This window comes from Colobus angolensis, unplaced genomic scaffold (genome assembly GCF_000951035.1).
Source record: "Colobus angolensis palliatus isolate OR3802 unplaced genomic scaffold, Cang.pa_1.0 Scaffold1, whole genome shotgun sequence".
NCBI lineage: Eukaryota > Metazoa > Chordata > Mammalia > Primates > Cercopithecidae > Colobus > Colobus angolensis.
The window spans coordinates 4995158-5019133 of NW_012110918.1; the positions used below are offsets into that span (position 1 = coordinate 4995158).

The 23976-nt window shown below is 40.4% G+C and overlaps 1 protein-coding gene across 1 annotated transcript in view; it reads left to right on the forward strand.

The window, feature by feature from the left end:
* The first annotated feature begins 310 nt into the window (after positions 1–310).
* MAP2K6 (mitogen-activated protein kinase kinase 6) overlaps positions 311–23976 on the forward strand; it is a 134998-nt gene continuing 111332 nt past the window's right edge. The window contains exon 1 of the mRNA XM_011933930.1: positions 311–628. Coding sequence (XP_011789320.1) covers positions 613–628 — 16 coding nt within the window. The 5' untranslated portion in view covers positions 311–612. The remainder of the gene's footprint in view (positions 629–23976) is intronic.

Genomic DNA, 23976 nt, shown 5'->3' on the forward strand with positions numbered 1-23976 from the left:
AACACACAAAACTCCCAAACAGACCTTCTAGCCAAGCCAAAAGCTCTTTAGCTAACCTAATATTCTTTAGCTGTTGTTTCAGAGGCTTTCGAGAATAAAACTGCCGCTCCTTCTTGGCCTTGCCGCTTTTCACCCATCACTGTACTGAGTGTGTGTCTGACTTGTTTATCTGGACGCAATCTTTGTCGCACCCAGTTATCTCGCTCAGCGACCGAGACGACCACGTTTCCTTAAATCAGAGCCCCATGGACTCCGCCGGAGAACTACATTACCCAGCGGCCTTCGCGCCCTTCGCAGGAAGGACGTCTGCGCACTAAGATACTCAGTTCCAAGTTTGGAGCTTTTAGCTGCCAGCCCTGGCCCATCATGTAGCTGCAGCACAGCCTTCCCTAACGTTGCAACTGGGGGAAAAATCACTTTCCAGTCTGTTTTGCAAGGTGTGCATTTCCATCTTGATTCCCTGAAAGTCCATCTGCTGCATCGGTCAAGAGAAACTCCACTTGCATGAAGATTGCACGCCTGCAGCTTGCATCTTTGTTGCAAAACTAGCTACAGAAGAGAAGCAAGGCAAAGTCTTTTGTGCTCCCCTCCCCCATCAAAGGAAAGGGGAAAATGTCTCAGCCGAAAGGTAAGAGGCTATTTGCATTAGTTGCAAAAATGCAAAGGGTTGTGCATGCATTTATGAATGCATGGATGCAATTTTCGCCTGGCGATTGCATTTTTAAGTTTGAGGTTTTCCACAGCTCAGTTGCATTTCCTGTTTAGTATGTGTCTTTTTTTGCAGACACAGAGAGTTCCTGTAAGGCAGGGCTTGCAGTTCAGCTGTGCATTGACGTTATTTGCATTCTTCTGCTAGGATTACTGAGCTCTTTTTGCCTTTTGCACAGTCAGGAGAGACAGAGCAGGTTGGTAGCGTCTAAATGTGCAAGGCTTTATATAATTGTAAAATTCTTTACTATGCACACATATTATAAGTAATTTTGTATGCAACAGGAATAGAAACTTTTAAAAACTCTATAGGTGAAGATGAAAGGTAAAACTTGAGTTAAACTACTAGGAAATTAATGTAATCTTATGTTCTTTGGGGAATAGACCATTGCGGTGCCAGTATTTAGCTAAATTTCCCATTGATATCGCCTTGAACATTAGAGAACTTTTGATTTTTAAAGGAAGTAAAGGTGAAGGGTGAATAACAGCATATCACGAAAAAGCAGACAAGTCTTGCTCTTCTGAGATTTTGCACTTTACACCAATTGCTTATTGGCTCGCAAAATTTAGAAGCAGCAGTGAAGACCTAAATGTTTTATGTCTGCCCATTTGGGAGATGCTTTGCATCTTGGGGAAAAATATTGGAGGTAAAACTGTACTTTTAAGCATGACAGCAGTGTGAAGGGACTGCACTGTTTCATTGACAACCATAATGAAATATTTTAAGTGTGTGACTGCATGTATTTAGTCAGCTATAATAGGTCAGAAGTTCACATTATGGTTGTTTTCTTTATGTTCTTTTATTTTCCTTTCTTAATTTTTGTTTTTAAACACAGTTGTATTTTGCAGGCTTAATGTCACCCTAGGAAGGGGATTAAAAAAAATTCCTGGTATGACATCAAGGAGCAGACTGGGTGCTGTCAGGTACCCCTGGGACCCCAAGTCACTTGTTTCAGAACAATTGTTTCTTTACCATAGAGAAAGCATATGCCATATGAGAAAGTATGGAATGATGAAGAGAGGTGTTGGATACTATTGAATTAGGCTACCCGGGGCACTATTTGAGTAAGACATAGTGAAATTAAAGGGTCTAATAAACTTTTTGCCACTTTTTTGGGAGGGTATGTGGGGAGTTGTTGCACCGCTTTTTAATTCTACCTGATGAGAGTCCTATATCTCAGCAGCCCAAGAAGGAAGTAATAATGTTAAGCATTCCAAGTAGCGCTCTGATTTTCTTTGAGTATTAGGGGAGAATGGAAATCTGAAAAGTTAAGAGTGCTGAAGAACCTAGGAATTGACATATCAGGTGGAGATGTTCCTTAAATAGGGAAAACCTAAAATCTCCTTATGGAGTAGAGAAATAGTAGTTCAGAAGAGGCAGTCCATGCTTTGCTGTTTTAAAGAGATGGCATTTAGTTACTTTGTATTTGGTAAACATTCGCTCATTCATTCATTTCAGTTTAATATATGTGTAACATATTGCAATATGCATGTACATACATACGTATGTGTGTATATATATGCATGTATATGTAAGTATTGTGTGTGTATGTGTGCACATGATTTGGGGACACACAAAAATATTTAAAATGAAGTTTCTCCTTCAGGTTGGTGAAAACAAGAATGTAAGGAAATCATTATAATACAAGATAACAGGACAGGTATTGAAGAGAAATGGTGCTATTGCAGTTTAAAAATGGAAGTGATTTATCTATTTGGGGGATAGTCAGGAAGGTTTATGAAGAAGGTGGTGTTTAGTGTGATCTTATCTTTGGACTTTAGGATCTAAACTAAAGCAGGCTCCTTTTTGCATATTTTTGGACTCACTATGAACATAGCTCCCTCTTAGTAGAGCCCGTTTTTGAGTTGAGAAGCCAAAGGAGGTATTAGCACTGCACTCTTCCCTGTGGATGTGTTTTCAATGGATCAGGTACTGGTGGTCCTTCAAATCAATTCCCATTTAGCCAGATGAGTTTTCTTAATTGGATTCTGCTTGGAAAGTACATCTGGAATGAACATGGAGTTCTTGTCCAAAAGGAAAATTATTGGTAGAAAGAAGTGGGTGATCATTTTAGAAATGGCAAAAGAGCCAGCCGCCTTGGCCTGGACTTTAAATGTGAAATTGGCCTTATTCAGCTACACTATTCTCAAATGGCCAAAATACTTTTTGCAGTACCAAACTTCTTTTTAATATTCTAACCAAAGAAATGGGAGGAAAAGTGAAAGGTGGATACAATCTCATAGTGTTGAAGAATTTAACAACATGTTCAATTCAAAGACCTTTACGAACTTTCTAGATGACTATAATTCGGTTTAACAGACCTCTAATTTAAGGCACAGCAGAGGCAAAGGAATTACAGACTCCCTGGAAGCTGGAAGGACTGGGTTACTGCTCTACAGCCTTACCAACAGTGAGATTCCGAGAAAGAATTTCTTAAAAAGAAATTTTGTTTTCCACAGTTGTAACTTTAGGTGGTATGATTTTCAGCTTGTTTATATTAGCTGTCTGGGGTTGAGTTGACATTTTTCAAATATTAAAGCAGTAGAATGCCTTTTGAGGAAATCTGAAATGTAAGTTAACAGGAAGGGCACCCAGAAAGTGCAGGAATTCCTGCACACTACAGGAAGACAAGCTACAGGAAAAATGTGTCATCTACACTACCCGGGAGAGAAAAACTATTGTTATCAGCCATAATGATCTTCGGAGGGAGGGAGAGAAAGAGGGAGTTAGGGAGATCTGGCATCCCCCAGTTCACCTGAAAATATACAAAAAGTTTGACCTGGTTAAAATACACTTTTCTCACTTCTCCTCCTATTTAAAAAATACTAGTTTATTTTAGTTGTAGAGAGCAATAAGTAAATCATGTAAGAAATGCCTATGAGGCACAATTCAGAAGCATATAGCAGAGTGGTAGGAAAGGTCTTAACTCTCCTGGGGTTCTTTGCTTCTGTAATTCATTCCACCCTGGGAAATGGAATGTGTAAATTTCTTGTTCTCTATAAATTCCTTTGTTAGGTTGTACCAGACGGACTTGTCATGCTTAGCCTGTAATCTGAGCCAGTATGTTTTATAACCCCGTACATCTCAGGACACAAAATCAGAATAGGTACCTTGGGTTTCCTGAGCTTGCTTTGTATTAGTATTGCGTTCAGTTTTTTAGAGCACGCGGCATGTTAACTGTAGGGGGCTTCAGGGGTCTCTAGGTGGCAAATTTAATGTTGGAGAAAAGAGTTGAGATTCTCTTGACTTCGTTTTTCACAGATTAGTGTTACTTTAATGACTCTCCAGTATTTTAAAATCTGAAAGATCTACAAGGAATATTTTTAAAACTTAAAAGAAATTTCATAAATAACCCTTGTTCATTATAGAAGCATTTCGTAGAAAAGGAAACATAAGAATGACTAGTCACTGCATCCCTACGTTTGGCATTTATTCTTCTGGACTTTTTTTTCTATCTGTGTGTATGAAGCATCCAAAATATGTGTAAAACTAAGTCTATTTCGTTACCTCTTGTTTCACTTACCAATATATGGCAAAATATTCCCCAGTTTATATATTTCTACATTCATAGTATCCTCTTCCATTGTATTTATTTAAATAGAATCACAATGTTTATTAACTTTCACTATTATGAATATTTCTGTGATGGTCATACCAGTTCATACATTATCATGCATACTATGCCCTTAGATTAAATTCCAGGGAGCGAAACCACAGGCTATGAATGTCCAGTTCTTCTTCACTCTCCATTCTCTTTTCTTCCTTCTGAAAATAGCTTTTTATTATTGCAAAAAAAAAAAAGAAGACATATGCCAATCAAAAAATTCAAACCAAAGATAAATTCACAATAAGAATATAAAACTCACTCAAAGTCATACCACCCAGAGCTAATTACTGTTAGTTTTTTGGGTACTGTCTCCACATTTGTATGCACATGTTATTTTACACACTATATATTGTATTTTGTAACTTGCTTTTCTATACTCTACCATATATCTTGGATATCCTTCTGTAGTAGTACACATAAGGTTACCTACTTTTTAACAACTGCGTATTTTAATTTGTAAGAATGTAGCCGTTCACTTAATGTCACATTGAGTTTTCAAATAGTTTCCATTTTTTTGCACCGCTATACACAGTACGGTAAAGAATACCTGGAACATACATCTGTATACATTTGTCCATTTATTTCTTTAGGATGATTCCTAGAAGTGGAAGTCCTGGGTCAAAGGGCATGTATAGATATATTGCTAAATTGCTCTCCATAGAGGTAGCACTAATTCTCATTTCTACCAATAATATTTAGATGTGCCCATTCTCTCCTTTCAAGTGTTATGGTAAATATTGCCAAATAAATTGCTCTTCAGGAAGATGGTACCTTTCTTCATCCCGGGTATAACAATTTAAAAAAGTCTTTGGCAGTTTGATGAAAGCTATTAATATTCTACTTTAATGTTATTAGTGATAAGGCAGTTGCATTTCTCACTTTTTTTGACATTTATGTTTCGTGTGCCCAAATTTCTTTTTCTCTCATGAAATATTTCCTTAAAATTTTAATTTGGGTGGCCAGGCGCGGTGGCTTACGCCTGTAACCCTACTTTGGGAGGCCGAGGCAAGTGGATCACCTGAGGTCAGGAGTTCGAGACCAGCCTGGCCAACATGGTGAAACCCTGTCTCCACTAGAAATACAAAAATTAGCGAGGCGTGGTGGTGCATGCCTATCATCCCAGCTTCTTGGGAGGCTGAGGCAGGAGAATCGCTTGAGCCTGGGAGGCGGAGGTTGCAGTGAGCAGAGATCGTGCCACTGCACTCCAGCCTGGGCGATGGAGCCAGACTTCATCTCAAGATGAAAAAAATGAATAATTAATTTGGGGATCAAATTATTTTCAAAGTTAGCCAGAAAATAGCAATATTATGGAGGTTAGATAATCATGGATTGAAAGTTGGGTTCTGTGTATCTAAACAATTGAATTCCTTGATGAACTCTAATTTTAATTTTAACCTAATGTCTTAAGCTGCTATCACCTATTTTATAAACTCATTTTGTTTATGTGGTCTGTAGCTATCCAGACCTATAGGAAAATAATAAGAAAATGTAGTGATCTGATTAAATTCCAGTCTGAGAAATAGCTTACTTTTGGGCATTCCTGCATTTTCAGTTCTCTTTTCAGGCAAAATTAGTTTTTCTTTAGTTTTATAAATAATTCTTACATAGCACCTGGTTGTGTTATATGCATTGTTGCAGAGAAATTCAATCTAATTTTTCTTTTAGCTTCGTGTGCAATGCCTGATCACAAAAGGTGGTTGACTTAAATTTCTTAGATTTGTTAAAGGAATTCAGTGCAGAATCTTTTAAGATTCTTGTTAAGAATCAATTTTAATGACCTCACAAGTAATATAAGTCAATCAGACTTAACATATCCTTAACATAGCCTTTGTAAATGTGCCTATTTATGCATCCTGATATTAAGTGATAGAATTTAGAGCCATGAACGTTTTATAGTCCAATCACCTCATTTTACAAATAAGCTAACTGAGGCCTTGGAAGTGAGTGACTTTCCTGAAGACAGTAGAGGTAGAGTCACAGGTAAAAGTTAGATCTACAGATTCTCTGTCCGTAAGTTCTTTTCACTAAACCACACATGGACACTAGTAATCCACATTTATAAAATATTTTTTTCTTCAGAATCTTTAGTATATTTCGCATTTTTAGCTTTGCTTGTTTTTGTGGGGAGCAGGCTGGCAAGGGGGAGCTGATTGTATACTCAGCAGGGGTTATTTTTCTGTGTCCAAGAAATGGTGACATGTGAATCATGATGGTGGGGTTTCTTACCAGTTCTCTGCCAAAGGATATTTTGCAAATGCTCTCATTTTGATTCCCAGTGCCTACATTGTACAGCTGCAAGTTTTAACCACTGTAATGGTTGTTTGCCTTTTATGGACTGTCTTGTTTGAAAGCCCTTGCTGGGTAACTAAACCTCTTCTTATATATCTTTATATCTCTGACTCTTATAGCATTGTGCTTATCAATAATAGGTGCTCAAAAAATGCTGACAATGAAAGTATTTTTCATCAGTAAGGATAAGCTCTCATTTGCTCCTAAGTTTTATGAAATATTTGGGTAATTAAATTATAATGCAGTTTTCTTCTTGTGCTGCTTCTTTGTTCGCACTGATATTCCTATTATGTATTTGCTTAATTATTTGGAAGTTGCAAGAACAGCATGAAAAGCAACTTATAATGGCTGCTGAAGTGTCATTTCTCCTACCTAAGCCTTCTGAACAGATTTAAAAGTTGCAGGATTCTGTGCTTTCTTTTTAAAAAATATGAGGAACTAAGACGAATTGTCCAAAGAATCCCATCCAATAGAATTGAAGTGAATTTCTCCATCCTGTGCTGGTTTTAGGAGCTGATTTTTAAGTCTATGAGGCCTCTTTTTTTTTTTGAGACGGAATCTCACTCTGGTACCCAGGCTGGAGTGCAGTGGTGCGATCTCGGCTCACTGCAAGCTCTGCCTCCCGGGTTCACGCCGTTCTTCTACCTCAGCCTCCCAAGTAGCTGGGACTACAGGCACCCGCCACCGCGCCCAGCTAATTTTTTTTGTATTTTTGCTAGAGACAGGGTTACACTGTGTTAGCCAGGATGGTCTCGATCTCCTGACCTCGTGATCCACCCACCTCGGCCTCCCAAAGTGTTTCATCGTGTTAGCCAGGATGGTCTCGATCTCCTGACCTCGTGATCCACCCACCTCGGCCTCCCAAAGTGCTGAGATTACAGGTGTGAGCCACCGCGCCTGGCCCAGAGACAGTGTTTTTAACAGCTGGCTGCCCCGTAACAAAACAGGGAGCTCCATGAGGATCAACTCCAAGTGAAATGATTCTTTACTTCCTCCTTGACCACCTCCACTGCCTCTGCCCAGCCCCTTCCTCCCTGGCTTGCTCCCCACTCTGTCTCCTTTGATGATCTTCCTGAGTTGGCCCATGCGGTTCAGTGTGTAGTCCATAATCTCCTTTCTGAGTTGAGGAGGATATTCAGGTTATACAATGACGTCTATCAGAAATCATCGTAATTTTTGTTTGTTTTTGGGACGGAGTCTCACTCTGTTGCCCAGATTGGAGTGCAGTGGTGCAACCTCAGCTCACCGCAACTTCTGACTCCCAGTTTCAAGCAATTCTCCTGCCTCAGCCTCCAGAGTAGCTGGGATTACAGGCGCCCGCGCTACACCTGGCTAATTTTTGTATTTTTGGTAGAGATAGAGATTCATCACGTTGGCCAGGCTGATCCCAAACTCCTGACTTCAGGTGATCCACCTGCCTTGGCCTCCCGAAGTGCTGGGATTACAGGCATGAGCCACCACGCCTGGCCAAATCATCGTAATTTAGTCAACTCGACTCTGAGTTGAAGCATTGAATAAGCATTTGCAGCATCCCTGTCATCTGTTTTACTTGCTGGTCTGTACATCCCTCCTTAAGTCAGATCCTTGAGATCAGTCTTCTTCAGACAGACCATTAGCCCCAGATGGAGCTGCTGATCACGACCCCTCCCTGTACCACTCCCAAGGCTGTTGTCATCATCACTTACCCTAAGCCAGTTACTTTTCAGGTAGTATGATTTAAGATGTCCCATAAACACTATGGAGAAAGGTGATGTTATTATCCTTAATTTACGAGTGAAGAAACCTATTTGCCTATGGCTGGATAGCCAGTCAGTGGCAGAGGCAGGATGGATGTCTGACTGGAGGGCCCGTGCAGCAAACTGCAGCTCCTGGGCCAAATCTAGCTTCAGCTGTTTTGTTTGTTTGTTTGTTTGTTTGTTTGTTTGTTTTCTTTTTGAGATGGAGTTTAGCTCTTGTTGCCCAACTGGGAGTGCAATGGTGCGATCCTGGCTCACTGCAATCACCACCTCCCAGGTTCAAGCGATCCTCCTGCCTCAGCCTCCCGAGTAGCTGAGATTACAGATGTGCACCACCACGCCTAGCTGATGTTTTGTATTTTTAGTAGAGATGGGATTTCACCAGTTGATGAAATCAGGATGATCTCGATCTCTTGACCTCGTGATCTACCCGCCTCAGCCTCCCAAAGTGCTGGGGTTACAGGCGTGAACCACCACGCCCGGCCAAGCCTCAGCTGTTTTTAAGTACAGCCCGTGAGCGAAGATGGTTTTCCCATTTTTAAATGATTGAAAAAAAATCTAAATCAATGTTTCATGGCACATGAAAATGATACAAAATTCAAATTCAGCATCCACAAAGAAAGTTTTATGGGAACACAGCCATGGTCATTCATTTATATGTTTTCCGTGGCTGCTCTTTGCTCTACAGCTGTTGAGTTGAGTAGTTGCACCAGAGTCCCCTATGTCCCACAAAGCCAAAAATGTTTACTATCTGGTCCCTTGCAGAAAATGTTTGTTGACCCTGCCCTTTATGACTTTATTCAATCAATACGGGGGTCTCTTCATGACAGAGCTCCCAGAAAACATTCCTCTCTGACTTTAATTGGAAGTTGTTAACCTGGATAACTACTGGTCTGCTGCTCAGCCAGAGACCTCTTGGGCCCAGCCCACAGGAAATGTCTGAGTGGTGTCTCTCCTAGTTATAAGAATTGTAGGTCATTGCTCATTTCCTCTGAACTAAGTTACCCGTCTCCTTTTGCCCGTCCTGGGGTCTTTTCCCCTTAGTTGTGTTCTTCCTGTTTGCTTTGTATTTCTTTTCTTTTTTTCTTCCCTTCGATGAGATGCTGTTTATTAATTCTTCCCTCAGACTCTTCATTCTCTCCTTATTGATCCCACATTTCTTTAGAAAGTATTAGGTTGGTGCAAAAGTAATATTGTTTTTTGCCATCACTTTTCATGGCAAAAACCACAATTACTTTTGCACTGACCTAAGAGACCGAAAATAACTCTCCTGCTACTACCATTGCCTGGCTTGTTGGTTATCGTCATGACCCAGCTCAGAGGTTCCGTCATTTCTTTTGTGTAAATGTGAAAGCCTCCCTACATGGTACTAGAGAGATTTCCAGTTATCATCTCCTGCAAAGTTTAGAGCAGTTTTCTTACATTAACCCCCTAGCCCTGGGTGGGCAATTTTCTTTTGAGGATGAATATTCTTTGTGCTCAGAGTCACTTAAATCGTGGATGATAGAGGGTCTGAAAATGAAGGGAGGTGAAAGCTACATGTAGACAGAGGAGCTTTGGTAGAATGAGCCCAGATTTGTTCACCACATCCAGAATGATGTAAATTTAAGTCACGTAAAAAAAAGTGCTAATTTCTACCATCCCAGATGGTATCACTGCTGTGATTCTTTCTGTGCTCCAGATACTGTGCTTAGTGATGAATGTGAATTATATCATTTACTCTCACTATGGATCAGTGAGGTGATATCCCATTTTGTAGACCAGCAAACTGAGGTCAGAGAGGTTAAGAACTTGCCTCAGTTACCAAACTGAGAGTGGCAGAGCAGAAGCTTTAGTCAAGATCTATCTGACCTCAGCACCTGAGCTCCTGGCTACCCCGCTTGAGATGTCACTCCAAAATGAAGGTATGAAACCCATTACACAAAAGACATGGTTGGAGAAAGAAAAGCGAATGTATTCTGTAGGAATTTGGATAGATTTGGGCATACCAGGGCCAAGTATGGTAGTTAAGAAGGGCTGACCTGTGTCTAGCTATTTATAGGTTCTTTTTGACATGTCCCTTTATATGTCTTTTGATCACAGAGTACAGAGTCTGACTCATTTTGTCTCTTATGGTTGAGTTCCAAGTAGAAACTGCCCATTGGTTGAAGGAGGCTGATTACAATTGGCCCACTGGTAGTTACTGGTCTGGATATACAGGAATGTTAATGTTAAAATGTAGGTAACAAATATTGCTTCCATTTGCTGTTCTATGGGTTGTATTACACAGAAATTAAGCCGACTCAAACCTTGTGTGTTTCCTTACACATCTAAGTTAAATCAATATTAAAACAGTAACTAGAACGTGGTCAATGTGGCAGCATACCTAAGTGTGGGGATTCTGCAGCCCCTTTTTGGCTTAGTGATTTCTTTTCTTCCTGGTTGTTTCTATGTAAATATAACAAGTGCAATTTCCTTGAAATGATGAATGAACCCACATCTCCAATGTTTTCCTCTTGTCCTGGACAAAGTGGAGAAAACTGGAATTGCCTGTTTTTGTGGCAGAGGAGGTAGATGGGGATGGAAATGAATTTGCTTTTAAACCCATGAATTCTTTTTTTTTTTCTTTGAGATGGTGTCTTACTCCGTCACCCAGGCTGGAGTACAGTGGTGTGATCTCAGCTCACTGCAACCTCCGCCTCCCGGGTTCAAGCGATTTTCCTGCCTCAGCCTCCCAAGTAGCTGGGATTACAGGTGCCCACCACCACGCCCAGCTACATTTTGTATTTTTAGTAGAGACGGGACTTCACTGTGTTAGCCAGGCTGGTCTCGAACTCCTGACCTCATGATTCGCCTGCCCCAGCCTCCCAAAGTGCTGGGATTACAAGCATGAGCCACTGCACCTGGCCTAAACCAATGAATTATTTCTCAGCTTTCTCTCCAGCCAAAGCAGAACAGCTATATCTATACCTCAGTTGTTTTTCATGATCCCATGCCGAAGCTGTGAAAATAGATGGTCTGGTTGTTGAGTGACAAGTTATTTGTTCCCTTCCTTTATTCTCCCTCCTCCAATTTCAAATGGGATGAGAGGAGTTAGCTGTAAGTGTAGGGCTAGAATCTGAAGAATCAGTGGGAACAGAATAGTTAAGAGTATGGAAATTATTTGGACATAAATGCAGAGATAACCTTTTTGTGATATTTGTAAACCTTGTGAGGCAGTCTTCACAGTTTATTTACCTCTTCCTGTACCCTAAACACCTTTGCCATTTAAAAAAAAAAACAAACCAAAAACTCTGGATATACCTACAAAGAGAACTTGGATGAGGAGTTTGTTTAGATCAATTCAACAAAGTTTTTTTGTTTGTTTGTTTGATTTTTTTCATTTAGGGTCTTCTATGTGGCCAAGTCTGGCCTCAACTCTTGAGCTCAAACATCCTCTTGTGTAGCTGGGATTACAGGCAGTGCCACTGTTCCTGGCTCAGCCAATACATTTTTTTGGTCTATTGTTACATTTAAGACATCATGCTGGGTGGAAATAGAAATACATTTGACTTTACTCTTACACTGATTAGCCATGTAGCCTTGGAAAATCTACTTAACCTCTAGCTTCAGTTTCCTCACCTTCTAAATAAAAAGACTGACACTCATTCATGATGTCTTTACGAAGGTTAAGCAAGGTCATATATGCAATATGCTTTGGCCAGTGCTTGGCATTCATTTATTCAACAAATATTTATTGAGTGCACTTTATGTTTGGGGTACTTTGCTATAGTACTCTCTCTATAAACATACATTTGCTTCACTCTTCCTTTCCTTCCAGCCCTTAAAGAGCTTATTGTCTAGGAGGAGGTAAGAAAAGCACAAAAATGTGTAGAATCTAAACTGGAATCCTAGATTAGCTTAAAAGAGGTACTATTGAGTTGGAAAGTCCTATGAATAAGAGAGAGATCAGGAAAGTGTTGACAGGTGTGGAGGTATCAATGTGATTTTTAGAATCAGTGAGGAAATTAGATCCAATGTAGGTACGGGAAGGACTCTTGACTTCTAGTATCCAGTGGCGCAATAGAACAATAAAATAGAGCAATTCTTTAGAAGGATTTAAAAGAAAGAAAGAAAGAAAGAAAATGCCCCAGCAAAATATCTGAAGCTCAAGAGACCTTACTTGTGTTTTCTAAGAACTTCCTTTTTCTTACCAAGATTAATACTGTAGCTATTGCTTGTGATTGCAATAGGTGAATAAATGGAATATAGCATGTCTCATTCTTTTAGGTGTTTTTTGGATTGTGGAAACTCCAGGAAATCTAGAGGTTAATAGTTAAACAAGTATATCATATCAACCAGGTTTATAGACACACTGTAATTATATAAGCAAGCTGTTGGTTCAATAATCAACGTCTAGCTGGGTCAGGGAATATTTTCCAGAGCTTGGCCACAGCTGTAATTTTCATTTTTTATAACCTGCTAACTTGCCAACCTGCCTTTTCCATTTCTTTTTGCTTTTTTTGAATCATCTGAAATCAGTGTAAGAGAAGGAAACCTGTTCAGTGTACTTTTGAATTCTCATTTTATTTACCTCAAATAAAATAGTGTTCTGGAAAGTTCTTTGTATTACCAAATTGACTTTGTCAAGCATGATATTGGATATTAGCAAGAGAGTTCATAATTTATTTTCTATTTTTAGTTTCAGAAAAATACAGTTCTAAGAGATAAAAAGATAAACATATAAAAATAAAAAGAAAGATAAAAATATAGGATAAAAGATAAATATATTTAATACAATTAATAGATTAAGTAAATTTTTTCTTTTATTTTGGTTTCAAAAACAGAGTGACATATAGCTCTGGGGCTCACAGCGGGCTGTTTCTCTGTGAACCTAGCACTTAATCACCTTCTTTCCCTCAATAACTCCGTTCAAACAGTCAGTACAGTGTGAAGGAGGTGAACTGAGTCACCTCTAGTCAGATTCATGCAAGCCACAGGGCAGTTTTGGCCTCACTTTGCTGTGCGGTTAAAGACAACATATGACCCAGCCAGGTAGAAGACCTGCCAGCCATTATCATCTCATTCAAGTGGCCTGCAAAGTCTTCTTGCTTGGGACTTTGTTCCTGAATGAGCCGCTATTTTTGTAAGGAAAGTAGAGGAAAAAAATGCAGATTTAATTCTGAAATTGGTTTAAGAATGGGATTGAGAAATTTTGATATGTTCAGTCTAGAATAATTGTTTTCCATCCCGAGTTTCATTCTTTCTTTTCGATATAACCCTATCTAAGGACAGGATAGCTAGTCAGTGTTGAGCAAGGCATGGGACGTGGAGGACTAGCTGTTTCTTGGTTGCGTTTAACAAGCATAATGGAACAACCAAATAAATTATCTGTACCTCACTCTGTGCTAGACTGATACAAAAATGAATAGAATCCTCTAACTACCCTCAGGAAGCTCATATTGTAGTGGGATGTATATGTTTGCTAGAGTTACTGTAACAAAGTACCACAAATTGGGTGGCTTAAACCACGGAAATTAATTGTCTTGCAGTTCTGGAGGCCAGAGGTCCAAGATCAAGATGGCAGCAGGGTTGGTTCCTTCTGAAGGCCATAAGGAAAAATGTTTTGTGCTTCTTCCCTGGCTTCTGGTGTTTGCTGGCAATCTCTGCATTTCTTCCCTTGTATACTCATAGCCCAGACTTTGCCTTCATGTTCACATGGCATTCTGCCTGTCTGTGTCTGTATCCAAATTTCCCCTTTTTATAAGGAAGCCAGTCATATTAAAGTCAGGGCCCCAGCCTACTCCAGTATGACATCATCTGTCATCAAGTAAGGTCCCATCAAGAGATGCTGAGGGTTAGGACTTCAGTATATTGATTTTAGGAGGACATAGTTCAACCTGTAACATGGCAGGCAAACATGGTCAGTAAACTAATGATATTCTGTGTGAAATGCATGTAAGTTCTCTGGTATAAGATACGGGTAGGATACCGAAGAAGGCGGGTGCATAACTCAGCCTGGAAAGATCAGGAGTCTGTTGGTAGAGGAAGGACCTTAAGTTGGTATAGCAGAACTTGCAGTGTGGTTCTCAGGAGAATAAGGAAGTAAAACAAGAGACTTCCCATCTGGTCCTTGAACGGACAGACTACCTGCCCTTTCTTCTGTTTTTTTTTTTTTAGTTGTTGATGACAGACTGGATGGTTCTAAACTGGGGTATGTTAAATCAGAGAACACACACACACACCCCCCCCCCACATGTTGTTGTATTGATTTCCAAAACTGAATTTGTGTTTAGTGGTAATGAGACCTACACAACACTCTCTGTGGTTGTCACAGGCAGCTTTGATGTATAGATACAGGGACAGGACTTGGTGGTTGGGAGAAAGGGTCATCCTTCCCATTGTAACAAATGGTCCTAGTCCTATTGGGACAAAGCTTCAGAGGGAGAGAGTGGGCTGGGCTGGTGGCTAATGCCTGTAAACCCCAGTCAGGCTGGAGGCTGAGACAGAAGGATCACTTGAGGCTAGGAGTTTTGAGACCAGCCTGGGCAACATAATGAGACTTTGTCTCTACAAAAAGTGAAAAAAAAAAAAGAAAAGTTAGCTGGGCATGGTGGTGCTTGCCTGTGGCCCTAGATGCTTGGGAGGCTAAGGTGGGAGGATCACTTGAGCCCAAGAGTTCAAGTTTGTAGTGATCATTCCACTGCACTCCAGCCTGGGCAACAGGGTAAGACCTTGCCTCTAAAAGGAGAGAGAGAGAGAGAGAGTAAGAACGAAGTCATGGCAAAGCTTATTTTTAGATATGGCCTGTAAGTCTTAAAAAAAAAAGTATTCATGTGTTACAAAGCTCTTGCAATATTGATTATTAACAAAGGTCTTTTCAACTATGTGTATATTTCCTAGAGCTAATATGCAGCTTTATTTTCTTTGTGTGATCTGGGTACCTTTAGTATAAAATTATGAGTTAAATATCAGGAGCTGTTTCAGTAAGAAAGGACACTAAGGAAAGAAATTGTTAGGCATGTTGTGTGAGGTGGTTGGGGGTCAGGTCAGTGGAAAGGAACTTTTCCAGTTGAGAACTGATGTCCGTCATCCATCAGATTATCCTGCTGGGGTGTCGATGGCAGCAGGCTTCAAGTGTGGGGGCCAGGTGGGCAACCCAGAGAAAGTCACAGGAAGGTGACGCTGGGGCCTGGGCATCCCTTGGAGCTGGATGGAGGGATAGTCGTGGGACGGGTGATCCAAATAACAAAAGAACAGGTGAGCAGCAGAGCCTCAGCAGAAAGTCAAGAATTAGATGAGTCAACGTGGAAGGGGAAGAAAGACATAGTAAAATAGGCTGGGCATAGTGGCTCATGCCTATAATCCCAGCACTTTGGGAGGCTGAGGCGGATGGATCACTTGAGGTCAGGAGTTCGAGACCAGCCTGGCCACCATGGTGAAACCCCATCTCTACTAAAAATATATTAAAAAAGAAAATTAGCCAGGCATGGTGGTACATGCCTGTAATCTCAGCTACTCAGGAGGCTGAGGCATGAGAATTGCTTGAACCTGGGAGGTGGAGATTGCAGTGAGCCAAGATCATGCCACTTCACTCCAGCCTGGGCAATAGAGTGAAACTCTGTCAAAAAAAAAAAAAAAGAAAGAAAGAAAGAAAAAAGAAAGGAAGAATAAAATAGAGAAGCCAATTGGAAACCAGGAATCAGAGAGTGAAAAGATTCAAGAAACTAAGCTGCAGAATCCGGGCAATCACGTTAAGTTTTTATTCCATATTAGTTCTGCTGTAAGAAATGAGTATACATCTCTGTTTCTTTCAGCTTCAGCAGCAATTTTTGTTCATCCAGCTATTATGTGAAGATGCACTCATAAGAAGCCTGAATAGGTAGGGTGTAGAAGGACACACAGAAAAAGAGCAACAGAAACTAGTTTGGGGCTTGTTTCAAACAAGCCCAGACTTATCTTCCATGCTGAGTACCTGTACACAGCTCTCTAAGTGGGGCCAATGGAGTCAAAGGAAAACAGGAAGCAGTGAATCAGCTGGACTGTCAAGCCACTTCGTTTAAGACAGAAAGCAGCTACTGGTTTCTCTCTCAGGTTAGAGGGAGCATGCAGTCTAATGTGAGCAAGCAACCCTGAGCTCTAGACTTCTACATTCACGGCAAAGCTGGATAGAAGAAACATGAGTGCTTGAGGAAGGGTTATTCTGCTATTGTGTTCTACAAATGTATCAGGGCGATGTAGAGCCACTTACTCAGTCTTTGGGAAAGCATTTGGCCCGTATCAAGAACCTGGACAATTTTCATACCCTTTGATCCAGCATTTTTATTTATGAGAATCTAGTCTATAAAAGTGATTATTGAGTGCCAACTGTGTGCAAGGCTTTGTGATAAGCACTTTACTAATTAGGTCTAATCCTTCTCAAAACCTGGGCAGTAGGCAATATTTCTCTCCTTTTTAGAAAGGAGGAAGTTGCAACTTTGGTGAATAACTTGTCTCAGATTATATGGTTAATGGGTGCAGAGCTGGGATTTGAATCTATTTTATTTAAATACTAAAGTTCATGCTTCTTTCTATACCACTGCTGTGTCCAAACAGTGAAAAATAGAAACACCCTTATTGTATAATATACAATTATAATATATTGTATATTATACATATAATTATATCTTATATATAACAATTATAATAGTAAGGGGATAGCTTAAGTTATCAAATACTCACTTGATGTAATAGGTTGTGAGGAGACGGCAGTACCATTAATGGAAAGATGCCTGTGACCCAGGAAGGATGGATGTAAATATATCTGGAGTGTGATTACAAATAAGTGCATGTGTTTGTGTATTTATGTGTGTTTTGTTTTACCTTAAGTAAGAGTCTGCGTTAAGGAGAATTTCATGGAATCCAGTTGCAGGAGGTACTGCTGGGCCTGGTAGGAGTTAAGTGATGCATTCTCTGACTCCCTCCCTCTTTCTTTATCCAGTCTATCCCCTCCCTTTGCAGGGCCCCTCATTCAGCTTTTCTCTGAGGGTCTTATCTGCTTTCTGCCTTCCTTGTGGACCAGGCTTTTTGCTCACTCATCAATCGACATGCACATAGTTTAAAAGACTCACCTTCCTGTGACTTTCTTGCATCCATATGATGCGTAGTTGTTTCAGTACCCACCATATTTTGGCTACTTACACTTTCTGATCTGAGATTACATTCTCTGTCTTTCATTAAAAAAGAGAAAAATGGGATAATGTGATAAGGGGTGACTGCCGGATTGGCTGGATCTGAGTCAGGTGTTCACCCCTGTGCATATGAGGCGTTACCCCATGGCTCACTACCCACTTGGAGGTGCTGTAGATCCAGGTTATCTGGGTAGGGGTCACAGAAGGAACAGTCAAATGGCTTATATCATACACAGACTGAAAGGAAATGCATTAAGTAAATGAAAGGAACAGATATGGCTGGTTAGACTGATATTTAAATGAAACTTTGTAGTGTTGTAACCTGTGGTTTTTTACATCGTTCTTTTAATACAAACTCTGTATAAGGTTACATACTATTAATCATTAAGAGCTTGGTTTTTACTACAGAAATACCATGTAACCCAGCAATCCTATTACTGGGTATATACCCAAAGGAATATAAATCACTCTAATATGAAGATACATACACACGTAAGTTTATTGCAGCACTATTCACAATAACAAAGACTTGGAACCAACCCAAATGCCCATCAATGATAGACTGGATAAAGAAAATGTGGCACATATACACCATGGAATACTATGCAGCCATAAAAGGGAATGAGATCACGTCCTTTGCAGGGACATGAATGAAGCTGGAAACCATCATCCTCAGCAAACTAACACAGGAACAGAAAACCAAATACCACATGTTCTCACTTATAAGTGGGAGTTGAACAATGAGAATGCATGGACACAGGGAGAGGTAAAACACACATCGGCGCTTGTCAGAAGGGGTAGGGGAGGGAGAGCATCAGGACAAATAGCTAATGCATGTGGGGCTTAATATATCTAGGTGATGGGTTGATGAGTGCAGCAAACCACCATGGCACACGTTTACCTGTGTAACAAACCTGCACGTTCTGCACATGTATCCTGGAACCTAAAATGAAAAAAAATACATAAAAAAAGATCTTATTACAGATGCATCTCCGTGGATTTGCTTATATTCTTTGTGAGGGGAAGAGACTCAGACCACGTACACTATGATTTGTTCTGTTGCTGATTACCTTTATGAGGAGACCACTAGAGCAGTAAAAAGGGCTACAATACCCTCTGGTGAACAAACTGAGGCCATGCCCTTGAACCAAGAGAACCAGAAAAGGCATGTTGATGCTCTCTAATGGTTAAGTGACAAGTACAAGCTTAATTGTCCAACGATGTGACAGTTGCCCAATTATATGTGGTACAAAGAGTCAGGGCAAGAGATATCAGGCACACTCTAAAGACAAGACTTCAGAATCATGGAATATTACACGTAGCAGGGACTTTGGAAATCAGCTAGGCCAACCACCTCATTTTATAGATGCAGCAATTATGACCAAGAGAGATTAAGTAACTGGAAAGGCCAAGGTAGTGGTGAGCCAAGTATGGAACACAGATCTTGTAAAACTCATGCCTGTACTGTTGTTAGGATCTCAGTGCATCTTGAAGCTAAATCATACTTGGACTCTCTGGGGAGCCCTTATGGCCTTCCTATAAAGACAGAAGCTAACTCCTGAGGCTTAAAGATATAAAACAAACAAGAACACCAGGCATGGTGGAAATCAGGACCTCTGTTTATTCAGTCGGTCATCTGCTGATTGAGTGGGTCTGTTCAATTGTGCATGTAGCCATTCCTCCATTTATTAATTCCTTGGACATGTATTAGCTGCTTCCCTGTGTGGTTCACTGCTAGACATGAAGAGTGTACAGAGAGATGATTCCTACTTTCTAGAAACTCACATTCTAATGGGGGACAGATGTCTCTGTCAGTATTTGTGATGTAATGATAGCTCAGAGGGAAAGTGATTATTTACTGCTTGGATCTTGAAAGGTGAATGGGAGTATCAAGGATGGGGAGTGGACCGTCAAAGCAGACACAGCTTTGGTCTGTGGGGCAGGGTAAAATGACACGAGTTTCCAGAAAATTCTAAAGTTCTGTATGGTTGGGATGTAGGGATCACCTAGCAGACCCGTGAGAGATGAGATAGGAGAAATAGACAGAAGCCAGGGTACAGAAGGCCTTGCAGTTGAGGAGGCATTCATTGCTTGACTTCAACATACTATGAAGTGCTGCTGAGAGAAGGTTTCTTCCAGCAGCTAGATTAGCATCATTTTGTATTTTAGACTCAACTATACATCTATGTCCCTTAGCAACAGGTTTTTGTTAATATTCTGAGCTCAGAATGGAATGGATAGCCAAATTAGCTTTGAAGAGCTTTCCTTTGGCAAATCTACCACTAAAAGATACCAGCCTTTACAGAGAAGAGAGGTTGCACGGGTTGATTAGTACTGAATGTAGTTTTCTTTAACTACCATTTGATGACTCAACTCATAATGACATTTTGTTGGCATTTCTCCAACTTGCACTTGCCTCTGTTCAACAGGGCATGCCTTGAGGTCTGATTATACGGTTTTCATTCATACAGCATGTCTCCCCTTTGCTTTTTGTTTTTTAGCTAAGTAACTTCACATTCCTGCCTGCCAAGAACCAGGGAGCTTGCTGGCCCTCCCCACTGGCCTCTTCCATGAGGTCATGCGAGTGCTACTCACTCACATTTGAGTGCCTGCCACTCTGGAGGTTTTACAGAACAGAAAACTCAGCCTCTGTGTTCTAGAGCTGGAGCTTCTGGGCCTTTGGAAGTCAGTCTTAATCTCTGAAACAGGAGAGTGCTCCAGGGTTCCAGAGTCTTACAGAAGTGCAGGAAGATGCACCGAGCTTATGATAAAATGCAAAGCCACACCTAACACAGGCTCTTCCACATTTCATAAGCAGTTCACATTATTTTTTATTTTTCCACTTGCTTTTTTTTAATCTCGAAATTTCCAAAGTCTGTATCCACAGCCTTGCATAGTTCTTAGCAACAAACTTAGCAACAAATCAGAGAAAAAAATTAGTTATCTATATTTTTAACAAGATCTGTGATCTCATCCACATCCTCTAACCGCCTTGGGCCTCAGTTTTTTCGTCTGGAACTGGATGGTCACTACATACTATTATTTTAAAGAATTACCTAATTTGATTAGGAAAATGCATTAAGGCTGAGAAATGTGAATACAGAGATATGGTACAAAAGCAAAAGTGTAAAATTAAGATGGGTGAATGCTAGCGGATGAAATATCTCAAACATTTTACCTTTCCTGCACTCCAGTTGGGCTCAAGGAAATCATCCATGCTTTTGTTTTTGGTAGAAGCTTGAAAAAATGAATTACTTAAACCATATTCTAATAGTAACCTGAATTTATATATAAAACCGACCCATGTTTGTTTTCCAAAATGCATTTTTCCATTTTCACTCTGCTAGGAATAGAAGATAAACAATGGAGATAGAGGAAGAATGGCCTTTGAGTAAGAATTGTAAATGCGGCCAGGCGCAGTGGCTTAGCCTGTAATCCCAGCACTTTGGGAGTCTGAGGCAGGTGGATCATGAGGTCAGGAGTTCGAGACCAGCCTGGCCAATATGGTGAAACCCCATCTCTACTAAAAATACAAAAATTAGCTGGGTGTGGTGGCACATGCCTGTAGTCCCAGCTACTCGGGAGGCTGAGGTGGGAGAATTGCTTGAACCCGGGAGGTGGAGGTGGCAGTGAGCCGAGATGGTGCCATTGCACTCCAGCCTGGGTGATAGAGTGAGACTCTGTCTCAAAAAAAAAAAAAAAAAAAAAAAAGAAAGACTTGTAAATGGTAGAATGTAAGATTAAGAAAGGTTGTGAAGTTTTCAAGGAAGAACAGCATTAGCTTTGTGAGTTGGTTTAGATCTGATGTTCGTAAAACATCAGACAGAGTCTCGCTCTGTCGCCCAGGCTGAAGTGCAGTGGTGCGATCTCGGCTCACTGCATCCTCCACCGGGTTCAAGTGATTCTCCCGCCTCAGCCTCCTGAGTAACTGGGATTACAGGCACCCACCACCACGCCCGGCTACTTTTTATATTTTTAGTAGAGATAGGGTTTTGCCATGTTGGCCAGGCTGGTCTTGAACTTTTAACTTCAGGTGATCTGCCCTCCATAGCCTCCCAAAATGCTGGGATTACAGGCAAGAGCCACTGTGCCCAGCCAAAAAAACCAATAATTTCAAATATATTCCAATCATTTGGAATTGATTTAAAATAAAAAAAAAAATGTGCTGCCAGCATTAGATTGTTAGACTGCAAACAACACTTTAAAAGAAGTGAACAGCTGTCACACTTCTCTGTCCTCTGTAGAGATTTAGCTTTGGAAAGATAACAAGTTTGTAAATTAACAGATCTCATCTAAATTCCATCCTTTTCCTGGAGCTTCTGCTATCCTAATCCCTCCCCCTCCAAGAACACAGCCCTTAGATTTACTTGATCCAAAGAACTTTTACTTCCTTTCGCTCACTGTTGGATATGCTAATAGGCAGGGTTAAAGGAAAATTGATGAAGAAATACTATAATTATTTTTGTTTTATAATAGTGATTTTACAGTAAATATTTTTTATATAGTTTTACAAAAATACCTTATGGGAGTCTTTGCTTTGGTTATTTACACCTTGGAAATACTTTAAAGAATTTTCTATCTTGTTTACAATGTTTTATCCTCAGATTCAGGCTCGGTGCCTGGCACGTAGTAGGTGGTCAACAAGTACCTTTAGAATAAATAAATTATTTTTATCAGTATCCAGGGCAAGCCTTATGCAGACTTGTAAAGTGGACTAAGTTGGTTTTTATTAAATTCATCCTCCCTTTTCTAGTCTTTCCTCTTCCTTCTTCTCATAGGAGAATATCTTGTCACACCTGCAGAATCCTCATGCGTCCTCTTTATATAGTTGACCCTGAACAACGTGAGAATTAGGGACACAGACCCCCCCATGCCGCTGAAACTTTGCATGTAATTTCTCTCTCTCTCTCTCTTTTTTTTTTTTTTTTTGACACTGTCTCATTCTGTCACCCAGGTTGCTGGAGTACAGTAGTATGATCTCGGCTCACTGCAGCCTCCATCTCCTAGGTTCAAGTGATTCTCCTGCCTCAGCCTCCCAAGTAGCTGGGACTACAGGCTCTTGCCACTAGGCCCGGCTAATTTATTTCTATTTTTAGTAGAGACGAGGTTTCACCATGTAGGCCAGGCTGGTCTCAAACTCCTGACCTCAGGCGATCCTCCCGCCGTGGCATTCCAAAGTGCTGGGATTACAGGCGTGAGCCACCGCACCTGCCTGTATATAACTTTTGGCTCCCCTAAAACTTAAGTATCAATAGCTTACTGTTGGCCAGAAGCCTTACCAATAACATACACAATTGATTAACATATATTTTGTATGTTATATGTATTGTATACTATGTTATTACAATAACCTAAGCTAGAGAAAAGAAAATGATATTAAGAAAATCATCAGGAAGAGAAAATATATTTACTAAGTGGAAATGGATCATCATAAAGGTTTTCATCCTCATTGTCTTCACACTGAGTAGGCTAAGGAGGAGGAGGAACGAGAGGGGTTGGTTTTGCTGTCTTGGGGTGGCAGGGGTGGAGAGGAAGGCAGGAGAGGCAGACACACTTGGTGAAACTTTTATTGAAAAAAATTCCACGTATAAGTGGACTCGTGCGGTTCAAACCTTTGTTGTTCAAGGGCCAACTGTATATGTATATATTTTTATTGTGGTTAAACACATCACGCAGAATTCACCATTTTCATTATTTTAGAGTGTATAATTCAGTGGCCTTTTGTTTATTCACGAGGTTGTGCGATCATCACCACTATCTAATTCCAAAACACTATCATCATCACAGAAGAAAGCCCTGTACTTACTAAGCTGTCGCTCTTCAACCCTTCTTCCTGTAGTCCCTGGAAACCACTAATCTGCTTTCTGACTCTTTGGATTCATCTATTCTAGATATTCCTATAAATGGAATTATACAATGTGTGGCCTTTTGTGTGTGACTTCTACCACTTGGCAAAAAGTCTTCAAGGTTCATCCATGTTGTAGCATGTATCGGTGGTTCATTCCTTTTATAGCTGAATAATAACTCTGTTGCATTACTTTGTCACATTTTTCTCTTTATATTTCCTATGAAAACCTAGTATCTAGAGAGCCACTGAAAAAGTAGCCAATAAATTACACAGAAGTGTAGCGAATAGAAAGTGAACTGAGAACTCATCCAGGGAAATGTGCATTGCTCATGTAGCTCATGTAGTGAAATCTCAGGGATGAGGAAACTTTTCTGAGGGGGACAGGAGACTCTCTGGTGCCACATGAATGGCTGACTTGTTGTAAAGCTAAGTCTACCAATAGCTATGGGACTGGAAAAAGCATTGCATTGAGTGGATGGACACACAGGTTTTGATTCTGGTTTAGATGTTAACTGATTGGGTTGCCTGCATTTCCCTGGGTCCAATGTTTCTGCTTGTTGTTTCGGTTACCTTGGGTTTGGCTTTCTATCAGGCCTTCTGCTAAGCTCATTTACGTGCATTATCTCATTTAATCTTCACAAAAATTATATGGAAGGCAT